The sequence below is a fragment of the Thermoascus crustaceus genome, assembly GCF_041956765.1.
Source record: "Thermoascus crustaceus strain CBS 181.67 unplaced genomic scaffold VTN00scaffold_3, whole genome shotgun sequence".
Classification (NCBI taxonomy): Eukaryota; Fungi; Ascomycota; class Eurotiomycetes; order Eurotiales; family Thermoascaceae; genus Thermoascus; species Thermoascus crustaceus.
Genome location: NW_027192529.1, coordinates 1089063 through 1113747, shown reverse-complemented (window position 1 = coordinate 1113747; position 24685 = coordinate 1089063). Strand labels below are relative to the sequence as shown.

The window sequence follows — 24685 nt, the reverse complement described above, 5'->3', positions numbered from 1 at the left end:
TCCACCACTCGCACAGTATACCCGGTCAGGTCTCAGGGCACTGAAACCCCCTCTTGGCAAAGAGCTCCCAAGTCCTCTAGGATTGCTCGATGTATCGCCATTTGGAATATTTTCAGTAGAAACCGTTATCTGTATTGAGTACTTCATCGGTATCCTTTCCCTCGAGGTAGCGCGCTCTGACGAGCTCGTCCCGAACCTCTTGTTGCATAACGACCACCGACCGAGCCTCCACGAGATTTTGTTCGGGAAGGAATAGAGGATTTCGATGTCGCTTTCGAAGAGACGCTAGCTGGAGGATGATCAATGAATGTAGTGTCCGTGGTCCTGCACAGATTGTAAAGTCAGTCGACACGGTTCCGGAACTTGATCGCAGAAATGGGTGCCTCTCACATAAACGTGGTTTCAGCATCATTATCCGGTCGAGATTGTTCAGGCTCAGACTCTGATGTTGTTGTTAGTCCTAAGCCCTCCAGTTGAAAAAAGGATGTGGGAGATGTACCTGGCTGCGATTCTGCCTGCTTTGCTCGTTTGAACGATTCGGAAATGGGAGCCTACGAATCTCAGTACTTTCTCTGACGGACGGCCCAACATCCACTCATACCTCTGGAAAATCAACACAGAAAGCATTCATGTTCAGTCCGTACAGAAAGCTGGCGAAGCATTCGCTAAAACGTGTCAAGCTCTCATGCATCAGCTGTAGATGCATAAAATTGGCCTCCAGATCGGCCATGGAGTCTGCCAGTTCCGCGAACTGCGGCTCTAGCACATTGATAGCAGGCTGCGTATACCCTGCGCCGTTTATGCTTGCCCCGTAACCATGTGCATCCCTGATAGATGATCTGGAACTGGGACGAAGAGGGGTCGTCGGCCGCGATGGAGGACGCGAACGTGACGCGGATCTTGGTGCGCTCCCGCTCATTTTTTTTGACTCCAGATTCAGCAAGGCAAACGGACTTTTCCCAAATAAAATAAATGCGCGTTGTTGCGCTGTTATCACGAACAAGGGTCCGTTTGTCCGCTGTGACGTTTTAACACTGGGTCTTGCGCTCCTCCAACGCTGGCCAAGTCGGCGTCACGGAATACCCGGGCCCAGCCTGCGCTAGCCTCACCATCATCCAAGACTCGATATAAAGAGCAATCGACCGCGAAATTGCCCGCAGCCTAGATGCACCCCTGGCATCTCCGGCGCCAATCTGTTCTCCTGGATCAAAAGAGGGGAAGCGTGCAATAGACACCTCTCATCGCCCGCAGAGACGTCTGCTGCTTCTCTTGGCAGCACATGCATACTTGCTTACTCCGCCACCGCTTGGTACCTCCCTTGACCGAGCCCATTCAAATCAGATCTTGCTCTGTTTCAGGCGCACAGATCGTTGCTCAGTCGTTTCGCGCTCGAAGCCGTCTGACTCCGAAGTCCGTTATTAATCGGCGTTTCTCCTCACGATCCCGCTTGCGATCGTCTCCATTCAGCCAACCAAGGCAAGCGTCCTCTCTCTGGAGTGTCACGTTCGCTGCGATTGTCATTTGCGGTGGTGTACTACTGCAGAATACATATTCGAAGCCCCGAAAGGTTGCGGATGCTGAGCGGCACCCTCAATCGGAAGAGCAACAGCAGGAGAAATTCCTTGGTGTAATTGACACGCTCAAGATGACGACCGACGAGATACCTCCCGGACATGTCGGGAACCTTACTGAGGAGCAGGAAATAAAACTTCAGGAACTCTGGGCAATGACATTGAAGGTTTTTGGTGTCAAGCCTGAAGGACGGGAGGATCAAGCGTCCATGCGGAGCGCCGAGTCAACTTCCGAGAGCCCTTCGCCCGAGAAGAAGAAAGGAGGAAAGAAGAGGCTTGGTCTGTTCAGCCGAAAGGATGACGAGCCTGGGAAAGCGAATGAGCTGAACACTGAGAATGGCATATCGGCCAGTCTCGCCGGTGTAAAGATCTCAGACTCCGACGATAAATATGGTCAGCTTAAAGACTTCCAGCAGGCGATTGCCGACGAATCGCCAGAGGACCTGCGAGTCACATTCTGGAACATGGTCAAGCATGATAACCCCGATGCCCTTCTACTTCGCTTCCTTCGTGCCAGGAAATGGGATGTACACAAGGCTCTGGTCATGATGATTTCTACGATGCGGTGGAGATTATCAGAGATGCATGTGGACGATGATATCATGAAGAATGGCGAAGCGCTGGCCCTGGAGCAATCCCAGAGCTCGGATCCCGCAGCTAAAAAAGCGGGTGAGGAATTCCTGCACCAGATCAGAATGGGCAAGAGTTTTCTTCACGGTGTCGACAAGAATGGCAGGCCGATGTGCCTCGTCAGGGTACGCTTGCACAGAGCGGCCGATCAGAGCCCGGAGACTCTGGAACGGTATACCGTCTACACGATTGAAACTGCTAGGATGATGCTGGCTCCTCCAATTGAGACTGCGGTAAGTGCTGAGATGTCCTACCATAGTTTATCGAGAGCTGACAGGCGAAGACAATCATCTTCGATATGACGGACTTCTCTCTGGCGAACATGGTAAGACCTCCTGCTCACGTAAGTACTTTTATAACAATTGCTGAACCTTCATGATAGGATTATACGCCTGTAAAATTCATGATCAAGTGTTTTGAGGCCAACTATCCCGAGTCTCTAGGAGCGGTTCTCATCCACAAGGCGCCTTGGATCTTTTCAGGTTCGTCCCACCTCAGCCACAGAAAAGTTACTCTGGGAATTGTTCTAAGACATGTTTCGTAGGAATTTGGAACATCATCAAGGGCTGGCTAGACCCTGTGGTCGCTGCAAAGATCCACTTTACCAAGTCCGTTGACGACCTCGAAAAGTTCATTCCCCGCGGACGTATTATGAAGGAACTTGGCGGAGACGAAGACTTCGAATACAAATACATCGAGCCGCAGCTTGACGAGAACGCTAAGATGGAAGATACGGCGAGACGCGACGAGTTGGTAGCCAAGAGACAGGCGCTCTGCAAGGAGTTCCAGACCGCCACGTTCGCCTGGATCGCGGCCACCTCGAAAGGAGACACGGAAGCTGTGGCTGTAGAAAAGGCAAAGAGGGCAGATCTCACAGAGAAAATAAGAAAGGGATACTGGGAACTCGACCCATACGTCCGGGCCCGGTCATACTATGACCGTACCGGGGTGATCATGGGTGGCGGGAAGATCAAGTTCTATCCCGACTTGGAAGTGAAGGTCAACGGAGCCGACTCGTAATGACCGCATGTGAAGGAACGGAACGAGATGAACCGGAAGCGGGGGAGCTGATAAGATCGATCGACTCATCGAGTCGTAGCATGTACCTTGTCGCATCTCCGTTTGCTCATTTATATGCGGACGGATGCCTTCTACTTACTCTTTCTTTCCTCTTGCCGGTATAACCATCCCGAGTACATATTTCGGCCTGCGTTCCACCTTTTTATATCGTTGGAAACCTCCCTGACTTTGTCGCGTGCATGACAAAGGAGGTGCTGTATTTTGTCATCTCTGCCCCTTTTTTTCCCACTGCGTCCATAATATTATTATACACATTGTTAGTCGATTACGGTCCTTTGGTTTTGCACGTTCTTGTTGTCCCTCGTCTGTTTCAGGCAACCGTTGTCGTGATTCAATCCGTGTTTCTGATAAAGGCATATATATACACCGCGCGTCTGCCCTGTCTTCAGTTGTCTTTTTAGTTTATCATCGCGCAGGAAGATTTGTCGGGACCTCATTCAGGTAACGGAACACGAGGCTGGCATGGGTATGAGACGAGATTGTGGGTTCAGCTAGTGCCTGTACAATAGATATCTCTGGTTATGTAGGGAGAAAGGCTAAAAGAGAAGAAAATGGACTATTTTCATGGGTGTCTAGAGCTCTTTCGCCTTAATCCGTAATATCTATCCTACGTATGTCAGCTCGTACTCGCTTTTAGTTTATGTTGACAGCCTCACGTCCCAACAGACGGCGACAGTTGTGCATTTATTACAATTGCTTCAGCGGACAAATAGATCCTGGGATGGAATACGAGATGAATAATACCCAATCAGTTTTTGGTCATATAGTAAGCGTCTTCTGATTTGTTCATTACTTTCACTTTTCCCTTCTGAGGTATCATATTCTACCCTCTAAGTGGGAAATAGAACAAGCAACTGCTATTCCCAAATATTATATTGGGTCTCACAATTGATATATAATATTTACATCTTAGACTTGAGCTCCGCGTGAAGTTCCTTGAGCTTCTCCATGTCCGTCGCCTGGGCGGGCCAGCCAACTCCGAGACCTTCGGCCTCGTTGGGCTTAGGGATCTGTAAGTGGTGTTAGTTAATTGTAAGTTCTCCTCCGCTAGTCTGTTGCGCGTGAAGATGAATGGAAAAGGGGGGTTATAGAGCGCTTAGGTGTAGAGGAGGATAGGACGCGGGAATTGCTAGACGGTACAAGTCTTAAAGAGACGGTTGGTGGGAGAACGTACCATGTGGAAGTGGACCTAAGTAGTTGGAAAGTTAGTTAGGATTTTAAAAGGCTCCTAGCAATAGTAGAACCTGGAGCCAGGAGACGGAGGCAAGACTTACATGGTCGACAACCTGGTGCGCCGGCCGGCCGTTGTTCTGCAGGATGTTGTAGTTCTCTGCACCAACAGCCTTGGCGAGCTTCTTTGCCACGGGCTGTTTATAGATTATTCATGCGTTAGCGCAGTTCGAACGGTCTGCTTCCAAACAAGATGTCGATGGTAATAGATAAGATGGTTGGTCTTGCATGGGTTGACAGCCGTCCACAAGGTACGCGTGGGTGCAAGATATAAGAACGTCAAGGTTTCAATGCGGGTCCGGGAGGATGCTACGTACCAGAATCTCAGTGAGATCCTCGTCGGGAATGTCGGTGAGCTTAGCACCGTGGAACTTGGGGATCACGAGCTGTTTTCCAGAAAAAAGAAATCTGTCGTTAGCCATCTATCTTCTACAGTTTCTTGAACACTCTCCGCATGTAAGGTTCGGTGTTACGGGCCGCCGGAAACATCAAGAAACAAACAGTCCAACGGGAGGTACTCGAGAGCGATAAATTGCACTATTGCAGAACAAAAGCAAGAAAATAATTAGATATAAGACTTACCGCATGACCACGGCTAAGAGGCTGGATATCCAGGAACGCGAGGACCTTGTCGCTCTCGAAGAGCTTGAAGGACGGGATATCGCCTGTTTGTCATTACGCTCAGCCGGATGCATCATACGCGTAGGACCATTTGCATAGATACAGAATTAGAACATCGAAGGGGGAATTAAGTACCCTTGATGATCTTGCAGAAGACACACGCAGCAGACGACATCTTGAAGATGGGCACAGAATGGATGAGGATCGCAGGGACGGTGATGCGGGGTGAGTTAAGATGATGAGGGGATCCTCGGTGTAGCGCGTTAATATTATCCGATGCAAAGGCGGAGAGGCCGGAGGCGACCGGGCACGAGAAAGAAAAAAAGAACGAGCGAGGGGAGAGGACGCGGGTTCGAACGCAGGCGCACTGTCTGCCTGGAGAAGACACTTAAACGAGAAATAGCTTTGCCCCTCCGAGGGGTGGGACAGGCTAGTACAGAATCCATTTCTTGCCTTTTACCAGAGATGGCCGTGGCCTGCCCACAATACCCCTCTGACCAATCTTTGGAAACCCGCCATCGACACAGTAGTCGATTAGTTTTATTGTCTTTTTACTGTTTGCAACGTTCTAGAAACGCCCTCACGATTATATTTTCTTTTTTCCCGTGTTTTCAGTGCACTTTTTGCAAGGTATACATCATGGCAACCCTCGTCGGTGCGTGTACATAAGGGCCGAAAACGCCGTGCCCATAAGCTGGGGCCAGAACATGAGGTCAGCGAACAGGACTACGGCAACACAAGAACAGAGCAGGCTCAGCCCATGATCAGGCCAACGTTGAGAGGTGAACATGCAATGCTGAAAACACGGAAGGATAAAAAAGGACTAGTAAATTGGGATAGAAGCAGACTAGCTGCATGGTCTTTTACACCATGGCTTGACACAAAGGGCGCTCCAGGGTGGACATAGCAACCCAGCGGGCAGCAGAGGCGAGCTATCTAAATCGCTGGCTAACAGGAACAAATCTACAGGCATTTTAGTTGCAGAAAGTTTGGATGTGCTTTACAATTATACCCTATGCTTGCGGGTGCCTGACCACCTGTCTGCCATAGCAGCTCGTCACTGATTTCGACCCTGCCTTGCCCGATACTCAAATATCTGATCATCCTTCTCATGCCTCAACAACGGTACTTGGTAGCCAAGTATGATGATCTTTTGAAATAATGGAACACGTCTTGGAAATCGTTCAGTGGCAATAACCTGGCGTTGGTGGGACTTGTCACAGTTACTACCAAAGCTGAGCAAGTAGTGGAAAACTTCTAGCAAGACAAGGCACAACACCGCACTAAGAGCAGTTATTGTTGGCTTAACATACTTAGCGAGCTTGAAGATACTGGCCTAGAAGAATCAGAAAGGATGTACCTAGGGTATGTAAGTACCGTATATCCCAGAACTCTTCGACCGCAATGAGCTACTGTACTCAGGATGAAGCGGTGGGCAATGTGTAAACTCAGCAAGCACTAGTGAAGCTGGCCCCGTTAATGCTCACATAGATCCGTGACGGAACAATGAATTTTCGGGCTGAATTCTCGAACCCTAGCGCAAGTCTCTCAATAAGCTGATGTCTTTCATCGGCGCAACGAGGCTTAACTGCAATTAAAATCAGCGTCCTTGGCAAGAACAAAGAAGACCCTCAGTACCTTAAGAGTTTCAATAGAGTTATTGGAACCCGACACCTGCTGCCTAGTAAATGCTAGCTCGTCCCCAAAAATCTGATCCTGAATTGTTCAATTTTCTTTTCGTGATTCTGGGTATCAAGACTTGTATGAACACCGCATAATTCTTTCTGAGCTGGATCGTCCCTGTAACAGAATCCATCACAAAACTCTGCTGCTTGCGTGCCATACTATCATATCATCGAAAATTTGAAAAGATTCGACAGCCGTGATAAGAAGCGTACAGGTCAACATGCCATTGGATGGCATTCTTCAGAAGAAGGCTTGGTGTTTTCAGATCTCAAGCAATAATTAATATTCCAATGGAGGTTGAATGAACCTACCTGCACTATCTCTTGAAATAATGGTTACCTATTACTCTGTAATAGAATGGAGCAGTCCTGCTGTGACGGCGCGGCGCACCTAGGCGGTAAGGTAGGCGGTGTTGAGCATCCCTTCATCTCTGGGATACTGCCGGTCCTACTCGCCTACGTATATCGCGCTACACGAAGCCCTGCAGATTCTTTCCTTTCCCCTCATGCTTTCGATTCTGTATGACAAGCTACCATAGTTTTAGCTAATAATACTATGACTGAGCGCCGTCACACCTGCATGGTACCTTGCAGTTCGCTAAGAGGCGCCTTTGTGACTGCCTTGGTGCCTGGCAAGTCACCTGAAAGGGGGGCTATGATCACTTGATTCTCTTGACTTCATACATCTCCCTTTCTATGTACTTAACAAAAAGTATACAGGACGAGAATCGCTGGTGACATAGTCCTCCGGGCTTTGCTCGGCTTCGCTTCCAACTTCTATATGTGGCAACTCGGATCCCCGACTTTGTCTGCCGGTACCTGATAGGGCGCCTAGTCACGTGGAGATAGGCCGGGCCAGCATTATCTCCTTCCTTATCGGCAAACGGGCATCTCCGCCCCTCGTATCGGCCAACATACAAGATGAGGGGTATCGGGGAGGAGATGCCCGCTCGCTCCTCGAGCGGTATCTTATCACCCAAAGGGCGCCCTCTTGATTGCTGTTATCCGTTCCCCATTGTATAAGTGGTACTGCTAAGGCGTCGGCCTGTCATCACCATGGCCTCTCTTTCTCTCTTCGGTCTTCCCTTCTTATCTACAGCCAGGGCATCATTGAGACGATCTATACCTCGGTCTTGGGAACGTACTGCTCGTCCTTCCCAATATCGAGCCTTCTCTGCTTCCTCAAAACACGCAATGTTGACCACGGAGCTATCCGAGGCGGAGGTGTCAGCCCTGAGGGCCAATAAGGAGCGATTGGCTCGAGACTTACATTACAGCTGCCAATGGGGGGCAGGTATACGATGGGGAGAGTGAGTAGCTCTTCAATCAAGTTTCCCTCAGTTTGTCAAAGGTGCAATTGAGGATTTGAATATGCACCATTCTTGTAATATGCTGGTTTATTCATACCTTTCACTGCCAGAATTAATACATGGATTATACATACAATGACCACTTGAACATTGATATATGGTTTTATGGGCATCAGCTGACCTGAAGTTACCATTTGATGATGTAGCGGCCCAATAGAAACAGGTATGCAGCGCCTGGCTCTTTCAGAGGATGACAGGAAGGTTCGAGATTGGTTCATCCAGACGACGAAGGAATTGAACTGCAATATCACCATCGACGAGATGGGCAATATCTTTGCCGTTCGTCCAGGTCGTAGAAAGGATGTACCTGCTACCTTCATTGGAAGCCACCTGGATACCCAACCAACGGGTGGTCGCTACGATGGCATCCTGGGTGTGCTAGCTGGTATCGAAACCTTGAAAGTCATGGAAGAAATGGGCTTGGAAACTGAAGGAGGTGTTGGCGTTGTCAATTGGACCAAGTGAGCGCTTTAGTTCTCTTATTTACTCCAAAGTTGAATGCTACTGATCTTTCTACAGTGAGGAAGGCGCCCGCTTCCCCGTCAGCATGGTGTGCTCCGGCGTCTGGGCGGGCTTCATTCCTCTCGAACAGGCGCACGCCCTTAAGGAAGTCCCTACTGTCGCCTCCCTTCCCACCGCCGCCTCCGCGCCGGAGTCGATGAAATCTGCTCTCGAGAAGATTAACTATCTCGGAACCGTACCTTGCTCATACAAGAAAACCCCTATGGCGGCACACTTTGAGCTGCACATTGAGCAAGGTCCTCATCTTGTGTCCGCAGGCCAGCGTGTTGGTGTCGTCACCGCCGTCCAGGCTTATCGCTGGTACCGAATCGCTGTGAAAGGCCGGGATACGCACACAGGTACCACGGCGTTCCAGCACCGAGCAGATGCGCTCTACGCCACTGCTCGCATGATGGTGCGGGCGCGAGAGATAGCTGATTCTAAAGGCTGTCTGGCCAGCATCGGCATTATAGAGGCGAAGCCTGGCAGTGTGAACACCGTGCCCGGGTTCGTCAGCTTCAGCCTGGACGTGCGCGGACCTGAGACGGAATTAGTTGCAGCTGTGGAGGCTGAATTGAGGAAGGAGTTCGATGCCATCGCCGCAGAGGAGGGAAAGGGAATTGGCAAACCGTGCCGCGTAGAGTGGACGCTTGACTTCGATTCCCCTGCTATTAAATTCAACGAGGACTGTATCGACTGTGTGCAGCAGTCTGCGCAAGCCGTTGTCGCTGACGCTGGTGTGGCCGATCCGAAGTCCCTTGTCCGGACAATTATGAGCGGCGCTGGCCATGACAGTGTCTTTACTTCCAAGAGAGTCCCGACGAGTATGGTCTTCGTGCCGTGCAAGGACGGACTGAGCCATCACCCGGAGGAGTTCTGTTCTGCAGACGACTGTGCCACGGGAGCATCTGTTATCCTGCAAGCTGTGGTCAGGTACGATCGGAAGAGATTCCAATCGTAGAGATCCATATGCAGCAAGAAAGCCTGTTATAAAAATATTTATTTCAATTCAAGTAATCATCTCTGCCTTGTGGTCTCCTAGACAGTGATGAGATGCTGGGGATGAATTGTCCATAGTTGCACTTTTTGACCCGTCTTTCTACATTCCGAGAAACGCCATCACTTCTCCAGTAGAATTGCAGAAGCAAAGACAGCATAATCGGTCCAGTTTACTTTACACTGTAAGCAAAGAAGGGTTTCCCGGATTGATTGAGTCATGACGATTTTGCCATTGGTTCTAGCTATTTCATAACATCGGTTCAATGGCAATCGTAAACCCCCATTCCCCATATAATAACACTTTTTTTTGTTATTTGACGCGTACGGTGGAGGCGTATGTTCCGGTAGGGGTTGAATTCTTAAAGACTTCCCCATTCTACACCAGAATCCCGCCGACACACGTACCGCCATCTCTCAAGGCCATCGCAAGACGATTCCACGAGAACATCTTACGAAGGAGGAGCACCACGGCCACGGCCGAAGCCGCCACGGAAGGTAGGAGCGAACTCGCCAGGGGCGCCCTCCTTGCCCTCCGCCTCACGACGGCGGTAACCACCGTCACCACGGGGGCCAGCACGGGCGGGGTGGCGGCGGCCACCCTCGTCACCCATCATGCCACGAGGAGGAGCGTGGGAGCGCTGCTGCTTGATGTGGGTGGCAGGGACGATCTCAGCAGGGAGGTGGAGCCACTCGCGGAGGTAGTCGAGACCCTCGGGGGTGAGGGTGTAGTAGTAGTACTGCCAGGAGAACTGAGTCTTGAGGTAACCCCGGGAGGTCAGGGACTGGCAGGCCTTGATGACCTGTTGAATGTGGAAGAAGACATTGTCAGATCGAGCGTTCCCGGCTTTCAGCGGAAGTTGTGTAGGCGAGTCTTACATAGAGGTTCTTGGTGTCAATGTCAGGGTGCTTGGGGAGGTTGAAGTCCTTCTTGGCCACGAGCACACCCTCTAAATTCAGAGAAATTGTCAGTGACGTCGCTTTTAAAAATTTCAATCGCGACTTGCGGCGCGGATTCATCGTGATGCAGAGGTCGAATTGTTCACATACCGCGGAAGAGGTACTCGTGGATCTTCTTGCGGTCGGCCTTGGGAATAAGCCTGGAGACATGTCAGTGACTGCCGCATGGGGGAATGTTTAAAGGGCCAGCAATGTAGACGTACATTGTCGCGAGTTCCTGGCGTAATTCGGGGAATCGCTTTGACAACGCTGATGTATTTGGTTGATCGGTTTGGGATGGAGGGAAAGCAGACTGCGACGTTCTCCGACGAAAGTGCGATATTGTTCGACGGGCTCGCTAGGGTCTGTGCCCTAATCCGCCGTCTAATCCCGAAAAGGAAATTATATGGGACCTTGGAGATTATCACGTGATCTAACATCCAACCTCCGCGCCAAGACCACGAGATCTCCGTTGTGGCGACCTTATCGCCTCCGCGGCAACTCATCCGCCTCCGCTTTCTCCTGCATCTTCACACTTCTCTTAGAGCGTTTGGCACACTCTGCGCGAGCGATATTACTATTACTCGTGACTACAACAGAGTATATGGTGGAGGAGCAAAGTCGGATAGCCCCAAAATGACGCCGCAAACGGTCAATATCCTCCTTTCAACCTTTCCGGGGCTGTCGCTCCCTCCAACACTCTCGATTCCTCTTCCATCAACGTCGACTATCTCCGACGTCACAGATAGAATTGCTTCATACCTGCCAGCGTCGTTGAGATCGAAGGCTCTTGATTTAGTTCTCACCACAACAAACAACAAAGAACTCCTCCCATCTTCGTCGGAACGACTTCTATCTCTTCTTCCTACCCGCAACGATGACTACTCTTCTACTCAGCCATCTGTCTTCCTGCCCCTCCGTCTTACCGCCCCCCTTCGAGGAGGAAAGGGAGGTTTTGGTTCCCAGCTCCGTGCTGCTGGTGGTCGCATGTCCAGCAAGCGCAAGCGCCACCAGGGAGAGGACAATGGCTCCAACCGCAACCTTGATGGACGCCGCTTGCGCACGGTGAATGAGGCGAAGGCTCTGGCGGAATATCTTGCAGTAAAGCCTGAGATGGAACGCAGAGAGAAGGAAGAGCGCAGACGCAGATGGCAGGCGGTTGTGGAGGCGGCCGAAAGACGGGAAGAAGAGCTGAAGAATGGTGGTGGAAAGGCCAAACTGGATGGGCAGTGGATAGAAGACAAGGAGGAGATGAACGAGAAGGCCCGCGAGGCGGTTCTGCGTGCGATGAAGGACGGCATGTGGAAGGACAATCTTCATGATACAATCATGGGCGGCTCGAGCACCAGCGCTAGCGAAGGAAGCACGAGCGTCTCCCCGACTAGCTCGAGCGAAGAAAGTGAGGAGGAACAGGCTGGCCCGTCGCAGCCGAATCCTAAACCTGTGACGACGAGGAAATACTTTGGATTCGACGAGGATGATGAATTCATGAGCAGCGATGAAGAAGAGCCAGAGAAGGGAGCAGATGAGTCTGATGGAAAGGGCAAAGCACGGGCTTAACGTACAAATTTTCTTGTTTTTCTCTATGGTTAGTTCGTGGTTGGCGTGTTTGCAAAGGTCTGAATGCTTGAGAGCTCGGCATCTAGGGATTCGGTATGTTCTTTTATTCTAGAGACATTGTGTAATGACATTATCATTTTATTCCAGGAGTTTCCTGCGTACCTACTTTCTTCCCATTTTATAGATGACTATTCTACGTAAAGGCGACGTTGCTCGAAGAAGAAAAGGATTCACAATAGTGCCGATAATAAAGTCCTCATCTCTAAAATCTCTTGTCAGATAGAAACCTTTACAGTCCGATTTGGCTTCTTCGGGTCGTAGTAGTTCATGGATGCGTTTGCATCGCTTTCGGGCCCCTGAGAAATATTGGCTCCCGATGGCCTCGAAGCACTGGAACCAGAGCTGAGAGACAAACCCAGTAAGATCCTCCACCAATTTGGTTTTGGAATTCCATGGCATCTTCTGCCAAACGGTGTCCAGTGAGACGCCTTCCAGTTTCTCGACCAAACACCACTCGTAGCCCAGTTCATTATCAGCAGAGGAGCTCCAAGCGATTGTCTCTGCCACGGGAATCGAGTATTCCGACGGACATATTCCAAGGTTGCGACTTCACTTTCGGTTTTGGAGAAAGGGCCCACCGGGAGAGTAGCTCTGAAAAGAAATTGCTTTGCCAGTTGCGGATGTGAGATCTCGTACGCTTTATTGGAAGCGCCGCCGCCAAAGTAACAAACGTCGATAGGTGTACTGTCGCTAGCAAGATATTCCGGGATTAAAGCAGATTCAGCCAAAGACCTTATCGCATTCAAATCTGGCTCGCCAGGCCAGAATGGTCTGCTAAACCATTCACTGGTCCATCTCAGACGCGTCTCTGGAAAGAACTCTGATGCCATTTCTTTCTGCATAGAGAGATGAGCAAAGGAGGCGTCAATTATGCTATGGCATAGTAACTATCAGACCGTCTGGTCTTGAAGTGATGGAGGAATGAACGGAGAAGTAAATTTCGAGAAGGGGTTTTTGGAGCCTTTATATATCAAACTCGCCTGACTAGTACCCTATTCACTGTTCTTTCATCCTATTTGTGTAACCCAACGACGAACCCACAGAATCTCATTCATTATAACAAAAATACCGGTCAATAGATGACTACAAATTTTGTGGAATGTAAAATACAGTGTTAAAAATAGTGCATAGGAAACCTTGAAACATTCCTTCTTCTCTTTTTAACGTACTAGTTGCTCTGTCAAGGGAATAGATAGCTGATAAGCACACAGATGCCACAAAGGAGGAACATGAGAAAGATCTAGCCATATTTGCAGTCCATCATGATTTACGCTCCAATATTCTAGGGTTAACAGACAAGTATCTGATGTTCATTGCGCCAGGAAGTTCGAAAGGCTCCACGCTAAAATGATAAGATGGTAATGGTCTCGATGTTGATTCCAGTTCGCTTAGATCTGTCGGCTTGGTAGAGAAGATTCCAGGAGAAAGAAAGTATTCCTCAATGGCTATGGAATAAGAAAACGGTCTCTGGGATTAAACAATTTCAAGTTCCCGTATCTAGCCTCATGCAGGATGTCCTGAGAGCTCTTCGGTTTGTTTAAAGCCTCCATAGTCGGGAGACCAATATTCGGCGTCTGGGCTTTGGCAAGTTTGACGACTGACTCTTACCATAAAAGGCCGTTAAAAATAATAGCAAGAATGTGATATTCCATTAACTGGGTGCAGAAGTAGTATTGCAATTACCGACCCTTACCTGATGCGGAAGAATCGGAGCTTTCGCCAATAGAAGACATCATTCACCGTCTTGCACCGTAGTGTCTACTATTGGGACGTTCAGTCGCAGGCACTTATCCTCGTATCATAGACATACAGTAAATTCAGGCATCTGACACATGTCGGTCTTTGCGTTGTCGACGAAGATGCAATTCTCATAGATAAGGTCCATCGGCGTCTAACCAAGTCTGGTTCTGATTCGCCACAGAAAAGTTCCAAGTTCCAACTTTTTACGGATGTCCGTTAAGACCAGATGCGCTATATCGGTTTCTAAAACTGCAGCTCCGCGCAATCTGCGCAAATCATTATAGCTTCAACATCATGTTGCCGTGTCCCAGGTGTGTTTTTCTGAGATCTTTTAAGCCAGGGAAACGTGCGCTGCCATTGCCTCGCCGGTTTCAACCCGCCCGGTTGGCGTTGCCACCATGGACATCTTATTCGGCATCGTCCCCAATCTTCGAGCGCAGACGGAATTTCCATACGACTAGAAGTCGACTGGAAATATCCTCGACGGCCGTCGAGCCCCCTCAAGAATCGCAGGAGGCGCCTCTGGATATTCTTCCTATCTGCTGTCCGGGATGCGGTGCATACGCACAGACCATTGACCCGAATGAACCGGGTTATTACAGCAAGACGAGAAAGAAGACTCGCAAGCTTATTAACAAAACTAAGCGCGCGGCAGAAGAGAAAGATAAAATATTGGACCCAGTCAACGAGGAGATTCTGAGGAACCCCGCTGAGGCAAGCAGAAAGGCTTTTGCGTTGCAAAATGCGGACAAAAAGCTACCGGAAGATACTGCCCCCAGACCTTCTCGTATGGACAATGTCGATCCTAGTATTATTTATGTACTAACCCAATTTCTCAGATAGCACTTTAGTCGAAGACGTCGCGACTGCTGAGAAACGAACTCCAATTAGCACTTCGGTTGAAGAAGTGGCAATGGCAGCGAAACGTTATATCGAAGATACCGCGTCTCCTACGCAAGTTTGCGATAGATGCCACAATCTCATACACCATAATAAAGGCACACCAGCACCCTTTCCTACTATCCATTCTATCCGGCATTTCCTCGATGAATCCCCACACAAGCATAATCGCGTATACCACATCCTCGATGCGGCGGACTTCCCGATGTCCCTTGTACCAGACATCTACGAAGCTCTTAATCTTCAGGAGCAGCGTTCGCGGAATCGCAGGGCCAAAACCGAGAAATACCGTGGCGGAAGAAAGCTTCCTACCATCAGCTTTATCATAACGCGGTCAGACCTGCTAGCAGCAACGAAGGAGCAAGTGGACTCCAAGATGCAATACATGCGCCAAGTGCTTCGTGATGCTTTGGGCGAAGAGGGTGAAGATGTACGTCTGGGTAACATACACATGATTAGTGCTCATCGGGGCTGGTGGACGAAAAATGTCAAAGAGGAAATCAGGGAACATGGCGGTGGTATCTGGGTGGTCGGCAAGGCTAATGTCGGAAAAAGTAGCTTTATTGAAGCTTGCTTCCCGAAGGACTCAAAGAACCTGGAGAAACTTGCTGATCTGCTGGAACGCCGACGGGAAGAACCAGAAGTCTTCAACAAGCAGAGAGATGATGCTCTTCTTGATTCGGACAGCCTTCTCCCTCCTGCCCCCCGTGAAGATTTATATCCCACTCTTCCAATCGTGTCCTCACTACCAGGAACTACTGTGTCGCCAATTCGGATCCCCTTCGGTCATGGGAAAGGCGAGATGATCGATCTGCCAGGTCTCGAGCGCGGAAGTTTGCAGGATTTCATCCGTGATGAGCACAAGTCGGATCTTATTATGACAAAGCGTGGGAACCCTGAGCGATATACGATAAAACCGGGTCAATCTCTCCTTCTTGGTGGAGGGCTCATTAGAATAACCCCTATTGACCCGGAGAGTCCCGTCATGGCCGCTTGTTTCCTGCCCCTGGAGGCCCACGTAACGAAGACGGAGAAGGCGATTGAAATGCAGGCCCAGCGGCGTACGTACCCGGGCAAGCAGAACATTCTTAAGGAAGGAGTAGGAGAACTCATGTCCTCCGCTGGAGCCTTCGAGCTCAAGTGGGACGTGACCGAGAGTCATCTTCCAACTACTATCAAGAAACGCAAGGAGGATCAAGGCATTCCACCGCCTCCAATGCCCTACAAAGTCATGTCGGCCGACCTGCTTATTGAGGGAAGCGGCTGGGTCGAGCTGACTGAGCAGATCCGGACAAAAACAGAACCTGGTGTCTCCAAGCCGACACCGAAGGTGGAAGTCTTCAGCCCGAATGGCCAGCATGTCGGCTCACGCATGCCGATAGAAACTTGGAACTTTATCCATCAGAAAAGAATATCCGATAAACGAAAGAAGGGTACTCGTCCGGCAAGGCAGAACATCAGCCACAAGAAGCGGACGCAGCACACGGCAAAACTATGAAGCCTTCGATACTTGAAGTGACGACCTCTGTACTTTTATGCCCTAGATCTGTATGAACATGTACAATACTTTGCATAGCGTTCGGCGTTGGAATTATCTCTGGATTGGGAAAGGGTCTCATTAGATATCCTGTGTACCTAGATACATACTTCACTCATCCACTGCATACCTACGTAGATAGCTTTGTCGGTGTCTGGTAGATCTTAAATTAAATACACTCATGCTCTATATTCTTTAAGGCTTTTTCAGACTGATTAAAGTAGCGTGTACTCGTATGTCTATCAGAAGAGAGGAGGCATCCGAGTATACTATAGCACTATTTGTTGTTTGATGGAGGCTGCTTCAATGAAACCTGAGTCGAGGATGAAGTTCTGGGAATGGAAGAAACATTTAATAATCTGCATTATAAGATGGAATGCTTTAGTCGAAGTTTGCTATGTTGTCTGAGAATTGCTCGTGCCGATAGGAGCGGACACGCGGGGTTATCTCTTCCGATAGGCACTGATGTCAACTTACCATCCATCAGATCCTCTAGCGGAACAACATCAAGTACCTGACCTGGAACTTTGTGGAAAAGATTGCCAATTTGCTACGGCTCTGCCAATTGAGATATCCTTTCTGGAGCTGTCTTAGTTTCTCAGTTTTTCTTGCCATCTATACTCGAGCAGATTGACTTCATAGGGTACCTAACTACTGCACATCACAGAATGACAGGCTTGGGTCCACCAACAACCAAATTAGACACTGCGACTTTTGCAAACTCTCTCGTTCAACTGGCACGACGAGATCCGGGTCTTCCTGTACCAAATCCCACCGTATCATCATGGCAGGCCGAGCCCCATAGGTTGGCAAACCACCAGTCGCCGAATCTCCCGTCAAAAGTGTCCATTGCTATCATAGGCTCAGGAATGACTGGCATCAGCACCGCGTATCATCTCCTCCAAGATTCGCCTGATCTAAGCGTGACAGTTCTGGAGGCCCGAAGTTTGACCTCCGGAGCCACAGGGCGGAATGGAGGTCACTGCAAAGAAGTTCCATATGTCGATTATGCAGAATTAAAAACGTTGTTCGGAAAAGAAGGCGCTGGAAAGATAGCGCGGTTTCGCCTAGCACAGTTGGATGCCCTGTTTGACACCGCTGCGAAGCTTGACCGCGAAGTGATGGAGGAAAGCATGCTTCGACGTGTTGAAGGGGTCGATCTCTACTTTGACCGAAATATATTCCAGGAGATGGAAACAAAACGAGGAAGCTGGCTAGAGGATTTTCCGGAGGAGAGAGATCGGTGGCTTGTTTGGGAAGGGGAGGACCTGGAAGAGGTATATTTTCATATCTTACTGTGAAAGCAACAGCTATGAACTTTCACACTAATTGCATCAGCGTTTTGGAGCAGTCAACGCAGTGGGGTGCATGACAGGTTCAGCTGGGGCGCTTTCACCATATAGATTTGTCTGCGGCGTAACCTCTACCTTGCTTGACCACGATAAATATCCCAATTTCACGCTCGAAACTAATACAGCCGTCGAGTCGATTACTGTGTCTGGATCATCCGATCGTCCATACGAACTTTCGACAGCTCGCGGCAGGATCGTTGCTAAACATGTCATCCACTGTACCAATGGATATGCTGGACATCTTCTTCCAGGTTTGAGAGACAAACTCTTCCCCCTCCGCGGACAGATGACTCTGCAGTCTCCACCACCATCTTTCCCTCGGGTTGGGGATAAGAAATCATGGATTCTGCATTACGCTCCCGGCTTTGACTATATTACACAATCCCCTTTACCATCGGGTGAGATCTATCTCGGTGGCGGGTTGCTCCAGGCATTATTGACAACACACATTGAAGAAGACGACATAGATATAGGCAACGTGCGAGACGACCAGCAGAGTGAAGAGCCACTAAAATTCATTGAAAGAGCCATAGAAGAAAGATTCAAGGATGGAAAAGGCGCCACGGTAATAAACAAGTGGACCGGGATCATGGGATTTACGGTTGATGCTGTTCCACTGGTCGGAAAGGTTCCGAAGAGTATCAGTGGCAGAGATCCTGGCACGGAGCAAAGCGGCAGCGAATGGGTCGCCGCAGGGTTTTGCGGGCATGGGATGGCTTATTGCTGGTTGACTGGAAAGGCGATGGCAAATATGGTTCTCGAAGGCGAGGAGAACGTTGGTGACTGGTTTCCAAGAGAACAGCTGGCTTGCTCAGAGGAGAGGCTCGGACGGGCCAATCTCGAGGATGCCGTGGCTAGTTTTATGCAGACAGTGGCATGATATATGGGAATCTTGAGATGATTGCTCTTCGTTCGTTATAGGGTCTTTTGGTTCAAGTTGTTTCGATTCAATGGGTTGACATAGGAGGTCTGAAATCTTTCTAATTTCCGCAAACATTACAAGGTGTATCTAATGCAACAACTAATTCAGGTAGGTAAAGAGGATTGTTAGCAGATAGTTTTCTACTGGAAGATACCTTTAGTCAGAGGAAGAGACAGGGGATTGATTTCAAATGCTCTTGAAGTTCCATTGTCCGTCGGAAGCGTGTATCCGATAGCTGTTCAATTAGGAAGTAACCCTATCATTAGGTAGCACCTCCAGCACAGTCCCCAGATCTAACCCAGTATGTGTCATTTAAGAGCCATCATACAGAAAGAAAAAAGTGCTGAGTGCAGCCCTGGAGGGCACAGTATACTTTATCGAAGAAAAGACTGCTTACTAAAGGCTTCTCTTCCACTTCCGCTTACTGTTGGTGTTCTTTAATCAAATTTTATATAACGCAAATAGATACCGACCTAGGTACAAGCACTACAGTTCCCTAGCTATTGTTGTCCTTCAAAATGTCAACATTTGTCTTAGAAACTCGCATCGTCCAAAATGGAGCCTGACACATCACAATTATCCAATGACATGGATGTACTGGCATTATGCATCCGAAGATTGCTAAAGAGCTAGAAATTCCGTGTTACCCCAGTTTCTCCAGCTGGGTTTTGTGGGGCATGCATTCTCGAATGTCGATGGTCTCCTTTTATTTGCAACTGCTCTTTCTAATCCAAGAATTGCATCAGTGGACATCTTTAAATGAAACTTTATTCCTGTGACTTGCAATATTTAGTTTATTCAATTACGCTTTGTTGACCGGTCCTTAAAACATCCCCTTTGCTTCCAGACCGATATCATCTGCAACCCGGTATGCTTGGGATTTTGCAACCCAAGGCCGAAAGCACACCTGGGGCTGTGCTGCTGGTTGATGGAGGGGTAACTATTACATCTGGAATAAGCATGGCCATGGAAAGGTATTATCATCTTGTCTACCCACTAACCTACTCACCGTAGATAGACTGAATTTTCCCAGGATTCAGATATCATACTTGTTCCTATACCTACGGACGAGCCTGAAGATCCACTTGTATGTCGCCAGTTTCCTTTTCATTGAGTTCTCACAAAGGGATTGTGTATAACGCATAGTGCTATGGAATAGAATTGGTCGCAGCGGAAGAAGGATACGGTGTTTTTCATAATCTTTGTGAACACCATTATCTTTGCTTCAGTACCATCGTCAATGCTCGCGCCCTCTACGTTTGCTCTTGCTGAGATATTGGATGTGACGACCGCAAAAATATCCCAGCTGTCTGGCTATCAGCTGCTTGTCGTCGGACTCTTTGGGTGAGCCCGAGTTACTGCATCTACGTGACTTAGCTATTGACAAACTTAGCCCAGTTCTGTCAGCGTTGGCCCACAAATGGGGGAAGAGACCACAGTATATCTTTGCCAGCTTAATGGGCTTGACTGGATCCATTATTTGCGTCGCGAGCGGTAAAAGCTATGCAACGCTCCTAGCATGCCGACTCATACAGGGATTTGGAACCACTGCACGAAAGCCTCTCTACAGCTACAATTGGTGACCTGTATCTCTTCCTACACTTTGTGTTTGATTCAGCTTTAATCTAACACGGCGACCAGGTACTTTATCCATGAACACGGATTGCAAACCGGGATCATGATACCGACTCTCACCTATGTCTCGTCTATAGTGGCTATTGTCGGGGGCCCAATCACTGAACGCCTCGGATGGCGATATATGTTTATCATACACCTGCCGTTTGTGGCAGTGGGGTTCCTCTCTGTACTTCTTGGGGTTCCAGAAACTCACTATCTCCATCCTCCTCCTGTGGTAGAGGCAATGCCTAAAACGAAAGTGGAAGAGAAGAAAGCTGTCACATCTTCCCATATTGAGGAGGGCAGAGCACCATCGGCCACCGCGACCTCTGCTCACGAGCTACCATATACCAAGAGTTTAGCTTTCTACAGCAGATCTTATTCGGGCGTCAATATTGCAAAGCTCATTCTTGCGCCCCTTGCGACATTGCTTAATCCTGCAGTTTTATGGGTAAGCAACTTTCCAAATAGGGACATCAATCTATATACTCCAAAAGGACTTGGCTTATATTAATAATTTCCCAGTCGCTCTGTGTTGCTGGTGCAGCTGTTGTAGGTTCAACTGGAAAAATACAAGCAATCTGACGATGGTCAGTGCCGTGAGTAGATCTACCAAGTCACTACTTCTCTTGCCATATTATTGATTGCCATACAAGACCATACAACCTGAATGTGATACAGAACGGATACTTCTACGTCGGAGGTACTCCCTATTCATCTCTAGCTATAGAATTTTTGAAGATGCCATAACTCACCACAAGGTTAGCTGTCATTGGAGGTATCATTGGATGCCTCTCCGGCTCCTGGCTGTGCGTCGCAACATTGCGTGCTCTCACAAAAGCCAACGGTGACTATGGAATTGGATGGTTTGTCATGGACTGGAATCTAAATAATCCTAAACCAAATGGCTATTATCTCGGAGCATTCTGCCACGGTTCTCTGTGCTGGGCCTAACAATTGCTACAACTTCAGCTAGTCTATACATTTTGTAAGTGCAACTCACTAGTTATATTCAATGGCATTTAGTTAATACGTCATCTATAGAGATGCTTTTCAAAACGAGATGACCGAGATATTCATTGTCCAGATGCTCGCTAAGAATCTGCTCTTCTATGGCTTGTCCCTCTTTATCAATGACTGGGAGATCGAAGTCGGCGAACCACATGGATTCACTACATTTGGAATCGTCGCGCTTTGTCCAACAGGTACATCTGTGCCAATGTGTAAGATGGACCCAATAGGTCGACTATTCGCTTTTTATTGTTCCACGAGATCTCACACGACGATATTGACTTTGAAATCCGGACGTCTTGGGCAAACTCAATCGCTCCATGATGGGTCGAGCTACTATCCTGAAGAGACTATCCGGCGTCAGAACAGAATAATCAGAACCGGCTTTAATTGGGAGTTGTATATACATGTTCCCTATTTATCAACTTTTTTTTGCCATTCAATGATCTACGTTCCTGCCTGTGAGTCAGTATGGAGATTCAAATATCCTAATTGACGGGAGGCATGCATGCCAATCTAAAGTCCACGATATGTAACAGGCTCATGACAAAGCTTTTGCTGGAACAACAATGGCGAAGTTGTTCATATCACTATGGGAGCAGGCACCTGGCAGATACTTCTATAATATCAATTCATTTGGTCGATTTAGAAATGGCTATTATAGAAAGTAAGTCTGTCCCAAGGTCTGCAGCATAGGAGTCGACTGCAGAATATATAGATCATCGTGATGTCCAGGGATATTTGCTCAATCCCCAAGGTCCCCGTTTAGTTGCATGCAAATAGTGCGTTCCGAAGATCCTACCTGTTTTGGCGGCAACGAGGCTCACCAAAGGATAGATTTAACGGTGTTTCTACTGAATCTGGATGCAATACAAAACCGATTAGAACAATTGAGACAAAGAAGGCAAATGCATGGTAATACGAGGGTTCTCAGAAACTAGTTTGGTGAACAAAGAGGCCAGAGCGGGGCAGATCGCGGTGGACCTCAACACCCGCTTGAGCAAGTTTAAGTGGATCACAAAACACAAAGTATCTCAGGAACGCGGCGCTGAGCAAGGTCATGGTAGGCGTATTCCGGAGCATCCCCATCCGGTCCAGATTAACACGCTTTATATTTGGTGAGTATCAGCTTGCTGTACTTAGGACCTGGATTATCTCTCCCCATAATCCCCTCTCCCTCGTACTTCTGAATATCACACGCAATCACGTCAAAACGGTCACCCCTTAGCAGAAAACAAATAAATATGTACCTCTTTACATATTTAACCCTTGAAACCGTTAGCCTAATTACCAGTTACCTAGGACTTACACATGTAACAGGACATCCACACGGAGTTTCTCACCACAACTACACTATGCTGTCATCCCGCGGGGTGAGGAGCGCGGGGATGCTCGACATCCCTTGGAGATATGCTCCAACACAGTCATATGACAAGGATACAAATCCTGATGGCTTGATATCTTTTGCCATGGCTGAGAATGTACGTCATCCTCAATTTCTCAAGCTCGAAACAAGTCTTAAATCTTGTTGTACACAAACTACTGGCCTGCACACTATGTGGCCGCGGCCCTGAAGAATTAATTCAATTGCATGTGACATCTTAAATCTGACTGTGAAACCAGATCCCGATGCGCAAGGAAATTGTGAAGTACATCAATGAGAAGGTCGAGCTCCAACTCAGTACCCGATCCAGTCAGAAATGGACATCAATCTAAACCAACCTACCCTGTGCAGGTCACCTTCACAGAAGACAGCATCGGCTACCGCCCCAAACCTTCCACAGCTGCCCGTCTCCCCGCAGCTCTCGCAGACCATTTGAACAGGAACTTTAAGCCCCATGTCCCCGTCGATCCTAACACGATCCTCGTGGCCAGCAGCCCAACTGCTCTCGGAGGCATGCTCGGGTACTCCCTGGCAGAGCCCGGGGAGGGGATCCTGGTCAGTCGGCCCATGTACGGCCGATTCGAGCTCGACTACGGGGTCGAGGCTGGTGTGGAGATCGTGTACGCTGACACGGGTCCCGTGGAGGCGTTCACACCCGCTGCCGTTGAGAAGTATGAGGCCGCGCTGAAGAAGGCGGAGGAGAAGGGTACGAAGATCCGGGCGGTGCTGGTCGTGAATCCGAATAACCCTGTTGGTGAGTTCTGCGTACCTTCCTAATCTAATGCGCATATATACATGCATATACGCATTCTAGATGGAAAGCGTTTCTCTACCTTCTTGATAGCTAAAGAAATGATATACCAGGCCGCTGCTACCCACCAGAGACGTTGAAAGAGCTCCTCAAATTCTGCCAGAAGCACCAGCTCCATTACATCAGTGACGAGGTATACGGTCTCAGTGTCTTCGACTCAGGAGACCCCGATGCTGTTCCGTTCACCTCCGTCCTGTCGCTTGATCTTTCGGGCTTGATCGATCCGAAGCTCGTACATGTGCTGTATGGCTTCAGCAAGGTGAGTTATCACTTCTCAAATCTTGCCATCTCTACCTTGAAACGGACTAGGAACTGACGGGAAATTGATTGAATACAGGACTTCGCGTCTGGCGGTCTCCACCTCGGCTTCCTCATCTCGCAGAACGAGCAGCTTCAGAAAGCGTGCAAAGCTATTCTGTACGGCAAATCGCCTCTTAAAACAAAACACCACCCTTGAAACATACAATCCCTTTTCATCTTCCCTTCCTCGCACATTCTCTTATCAGAGATTTGATGCCTAACACCCCAAACAGGAGATTACACCCCGCATCCCGTGCGGCCGTAACCATCGGAACCACAATCCTCGAAGACCAGGAGTTCGTCGACTCCATAATAGCAAAGGCCCGCAATGGCCTGGCAGCATCCTACAAGCTCGCAACTTCGACCCTCGAGAGAGAAGGGATCAGATATGTCAAGGGAGGGTAAGCCTATATCCTATCCCCCCCCCCCCTTTCCTTTTCTCTTACATTTACTCTTTCTTGATTTCCATTTCCTACGAGAAAGAAGGAAAAGTACGCTGATGTGCACAGAAATGCCGGCTTCTTCATCTACATCGATCTCTCCCCTTACCTCCCCACGGACCCGGGTCTGTCAGCACAGCAGCGCGAGTTCTCACTGGCGCAGAAGCTGGTCGACGCGGGGGTGTTCCTGCACCCGGGCGAGGAGCATTCTAAGGAGCCGGGATGGTTCAGATTGGTTTTCTCGCAGGAAGAGGAGGTCCTGGTTGAGGGATTGAGGAGGTAAGTGGTGGTTCTCTTCGCACCCCACCCTTTCTTTCTTTCTCTCTTCCTTTCTCTCTTCCTTTCTCTCTTCCTTTCTCTCTTCCTTTCTCTCTTCCTTTCTCTCTTCCTTTCTCTCTTCCTTTCTCTCTTCCTTTCTCTCTTCCTTT

General features: G+C 48.9%; 12 protein-coding genes across 12 annotated transcripts in view; 8 read left to right on the top strand and 4 right to left on the bottom strand.

Moving 5' to 3' along the window:
* Nucleotides 1-143: 143 nt before the first annotated feature.
* Nucleotides 144-919, bottom strand: VTN00DRAFT_5578 (uncharacterized protein; the record flags this gene model as incomplete). Its single annotated transcript, XM_069432123.1, has 4 exons — nt 144-324; nt 391-442; nt 500-551; nt 602-919. 4 exons carry the CDS (start codon nt 917-919, stop codon nt 144-146), a joined length of 603 nt encoding a protein of 200 aa, XP_069288015.1.
* Nucleotides 920-1645: 726 nt separating this feature from the next.
* Nucleotides 1646-3221, top strand: VTN00DRAFT_5577 (uncharacterized protein; the record flags this gene model as incomplete). Its single annotated transcript, XM_069432122.1, has 4 exons — nt 1646-2434; nt 2485-2526; nt 2584-2683; nt 2746-3221. The coding sequence occupies 4 exons, from the start codon at nt 1646-1648 to the stop codon at nt 3219-3221; spliced, it is 1407 nt and encodes a 468-aa protein (XP_069288014.1).
* Nucleotides 3222-4183: 962 nt separating this feature from the next.
* On the bottom strand, nt 4184-5307 carry VTN00DRAFT_5576 (uncharacterized protein; the record flags this gene model as incomplete). Its single annotated transcript, XM_069432121.1, has 6 exons — nt 4184-4291; nt 4456-4470; nt 4556-4648; nt 4829-4897; nt 5094-5176; nt 5268-5307. 6 exons carry the CDS (start codon nt 5305-5307, stop codon nt 4184-4186), a joined length of 408 nt encoding a protein of 135 aa, XP_069288013.1.
* A 2566-nt stretch (nt 5308-7873) lies between these two features.
* On the top strand, nt 7874-9649 carry VTN00DRAFT_5575 (uncharacterized protein; the record flags this gene model as incomplete). Its single annotated transcript, XM_069432120.1, has 3 exons — nt 7874-8127; nt 8334-8648; nt 8707-9649. The coding sequence occupies 3 exons, from the start codon at nt 7874-7876 to the stop codon at nt 9647-9649; spliced, it is 1512 nt and encodes a 503-aa protein (XP_069288012.1).
* A 158-nt stretch (nt 9650-9807) lies between these two features.
* Nucleotides 9808-10098, bottom strand: VTN00DRAFT_5574 (uncharacterized protein; the record flags this gene model as incomplete). Its single annotated transcript, XM_069432119.1, has 1 exon — nt 9808-10098. One exon carries the CDS (start codon nt 10096-10098, stop codon nt 9808-9810), a length of 291 nt encoding a protein of 96 aa, XP_069288011.1.
* A 38-nt stretch (nt 10099-10136) lies between these two features.
* On the bottom strand, nt 10137-11129 carry VTN00DRAFT_5573 (40S ribosomal eS10 domain-containing protein; the record flags this gene model as incomplete). The annotated part of the gene is made up of 4 exons (XM_069432118.1): nt 10137-10487; nt 10564-10634; nt 10735-10771; nt 10848-11129. The coding sequence occupies 4 exons, from the start codon at nt 11127-11129 to the stop codon at nt 10137-10139; spliced, it is 741 nt and encodes a 246-aa protein (XP_069288010.1).
* A 130-nt stretch (nt 11130-11259) lies between these two features.
* On the top strand, nt 11260-12183 carry VTN00DRAFT_5572 (uncharacterized protein; the record flags this gene model as incomplete). Its single annotated transcript, XM_069432117.1, has 1 exon — nt 11260-12183. The coding sequence occupies one exon, from the start codon at nt 11260-11262 to the stop codon at nt 12181-12183; it is 924 nt and encodes a 307-aa protein (XP_069288009.1).
* A 2094-nt stretch (nt 12184-14277) lies between these two features.
* Nucleotides 14278-16381, top strand: VTN00DRAFT_5571 (uncharacterized protein; the record flags this gene model as incomplete). The annotated part of the gene is made up of 2 exons (XM_069432116.1): nt 14278-14770; nt 14823-16381. 2 exons carry the CDS (start codon nt 14278-14280, stop codon nt 16379-16381), a joined length of 2052 nt encoding a protein of 683 aa, XP_069288008.1.
* Nucleotides 16382-17088: 707 nt separating this feature from the next.
* On the top strand, nt 17089-18652 carry VTN00DRAFT_5570 (uncharacterized protein; the record flags this gene model as incomplete). The annotated part of the gene is made up of 2 exons (XM_069432115.1): nt 17089-17697; nt 17759-18652. 2 exons carry the CDS (start codon nt 17089-17091, stop codon nt 18650-18652), a joined length of 1503 nt encoding a protein of 500 aa, XP_069288007.1.
* Nucleotides 18653-19934: 1282 nt separating this feature from the next.
* VTN00DRAFT_5569 (uncharacterized protein) lies at nt 19935-20277 on the top strand (the record flags this gene model as incomplete). The annotated part of the gene is made up of 2 exons (XM_069432113.1): nt 19935-20038; nt 20088-20277. The coding sequence occupies 2 exons, from the start codon at nt 19935-19937 to the stop codon at nt 20275-20277; spliced, it is 294 nt and encodes a 97-aa protein (XP_069288006.1).
* A 278-nt stretch (nt 20278-20555) lies between these two features.
* On the top strand, nt 20556-21287 carry VTN00DRAFT_5568 (uncharacterized protein; the record flags this gene model as incomplete). The annotated part of the gene is made up of 4 exons (XM_069432112.1): nt 20556-20762; nt 20868-20910; nt 21078-21177; nt 21284-21287. 4 exons carry the CDS (start codon nt 20556-20558, stop codon nt 21285-21287), a joined length of 354 nt encoding a protein of 117 aa, XP_069288005.1.
* Nucleotides 21288-22382: 1095 nt separating this feature from the next.
* The window catches only part of VTN00DRAFT_5567 (uncharacterized protein), a gene marked incomplete at both ends in the record, with an annotated part of 3079 nt that continues 776 nt past the window's right edge, over nt 22383-24685 (top strand). The window contains 8 exons of the mRNA XM_069432111.1: nt 22383-22440; nt 22643-22803; nt 22946-22987; nt 23058-23460; nt 23571-23776; nt 23855-23934; nt 24051-24218; nt 24327-24536. Coding sequence (XP_069288004.1) covers nt 22383-22440; nt 22643-22803; nt 22946-22987; nt 23058-23460; nt 23571-23776; nt 23855-23934; nt 24051-24218; nt 24327-24536 — 1328 coding nt within the window. The remainder of the gene's footprint in view (nt 22441-22642; nt 22804-22945; nt 22988-23057; nt 23461-23570; nt 23777-23854; nt 23935-24050; nt 24219-24326; nt 24537-24685) is intronic.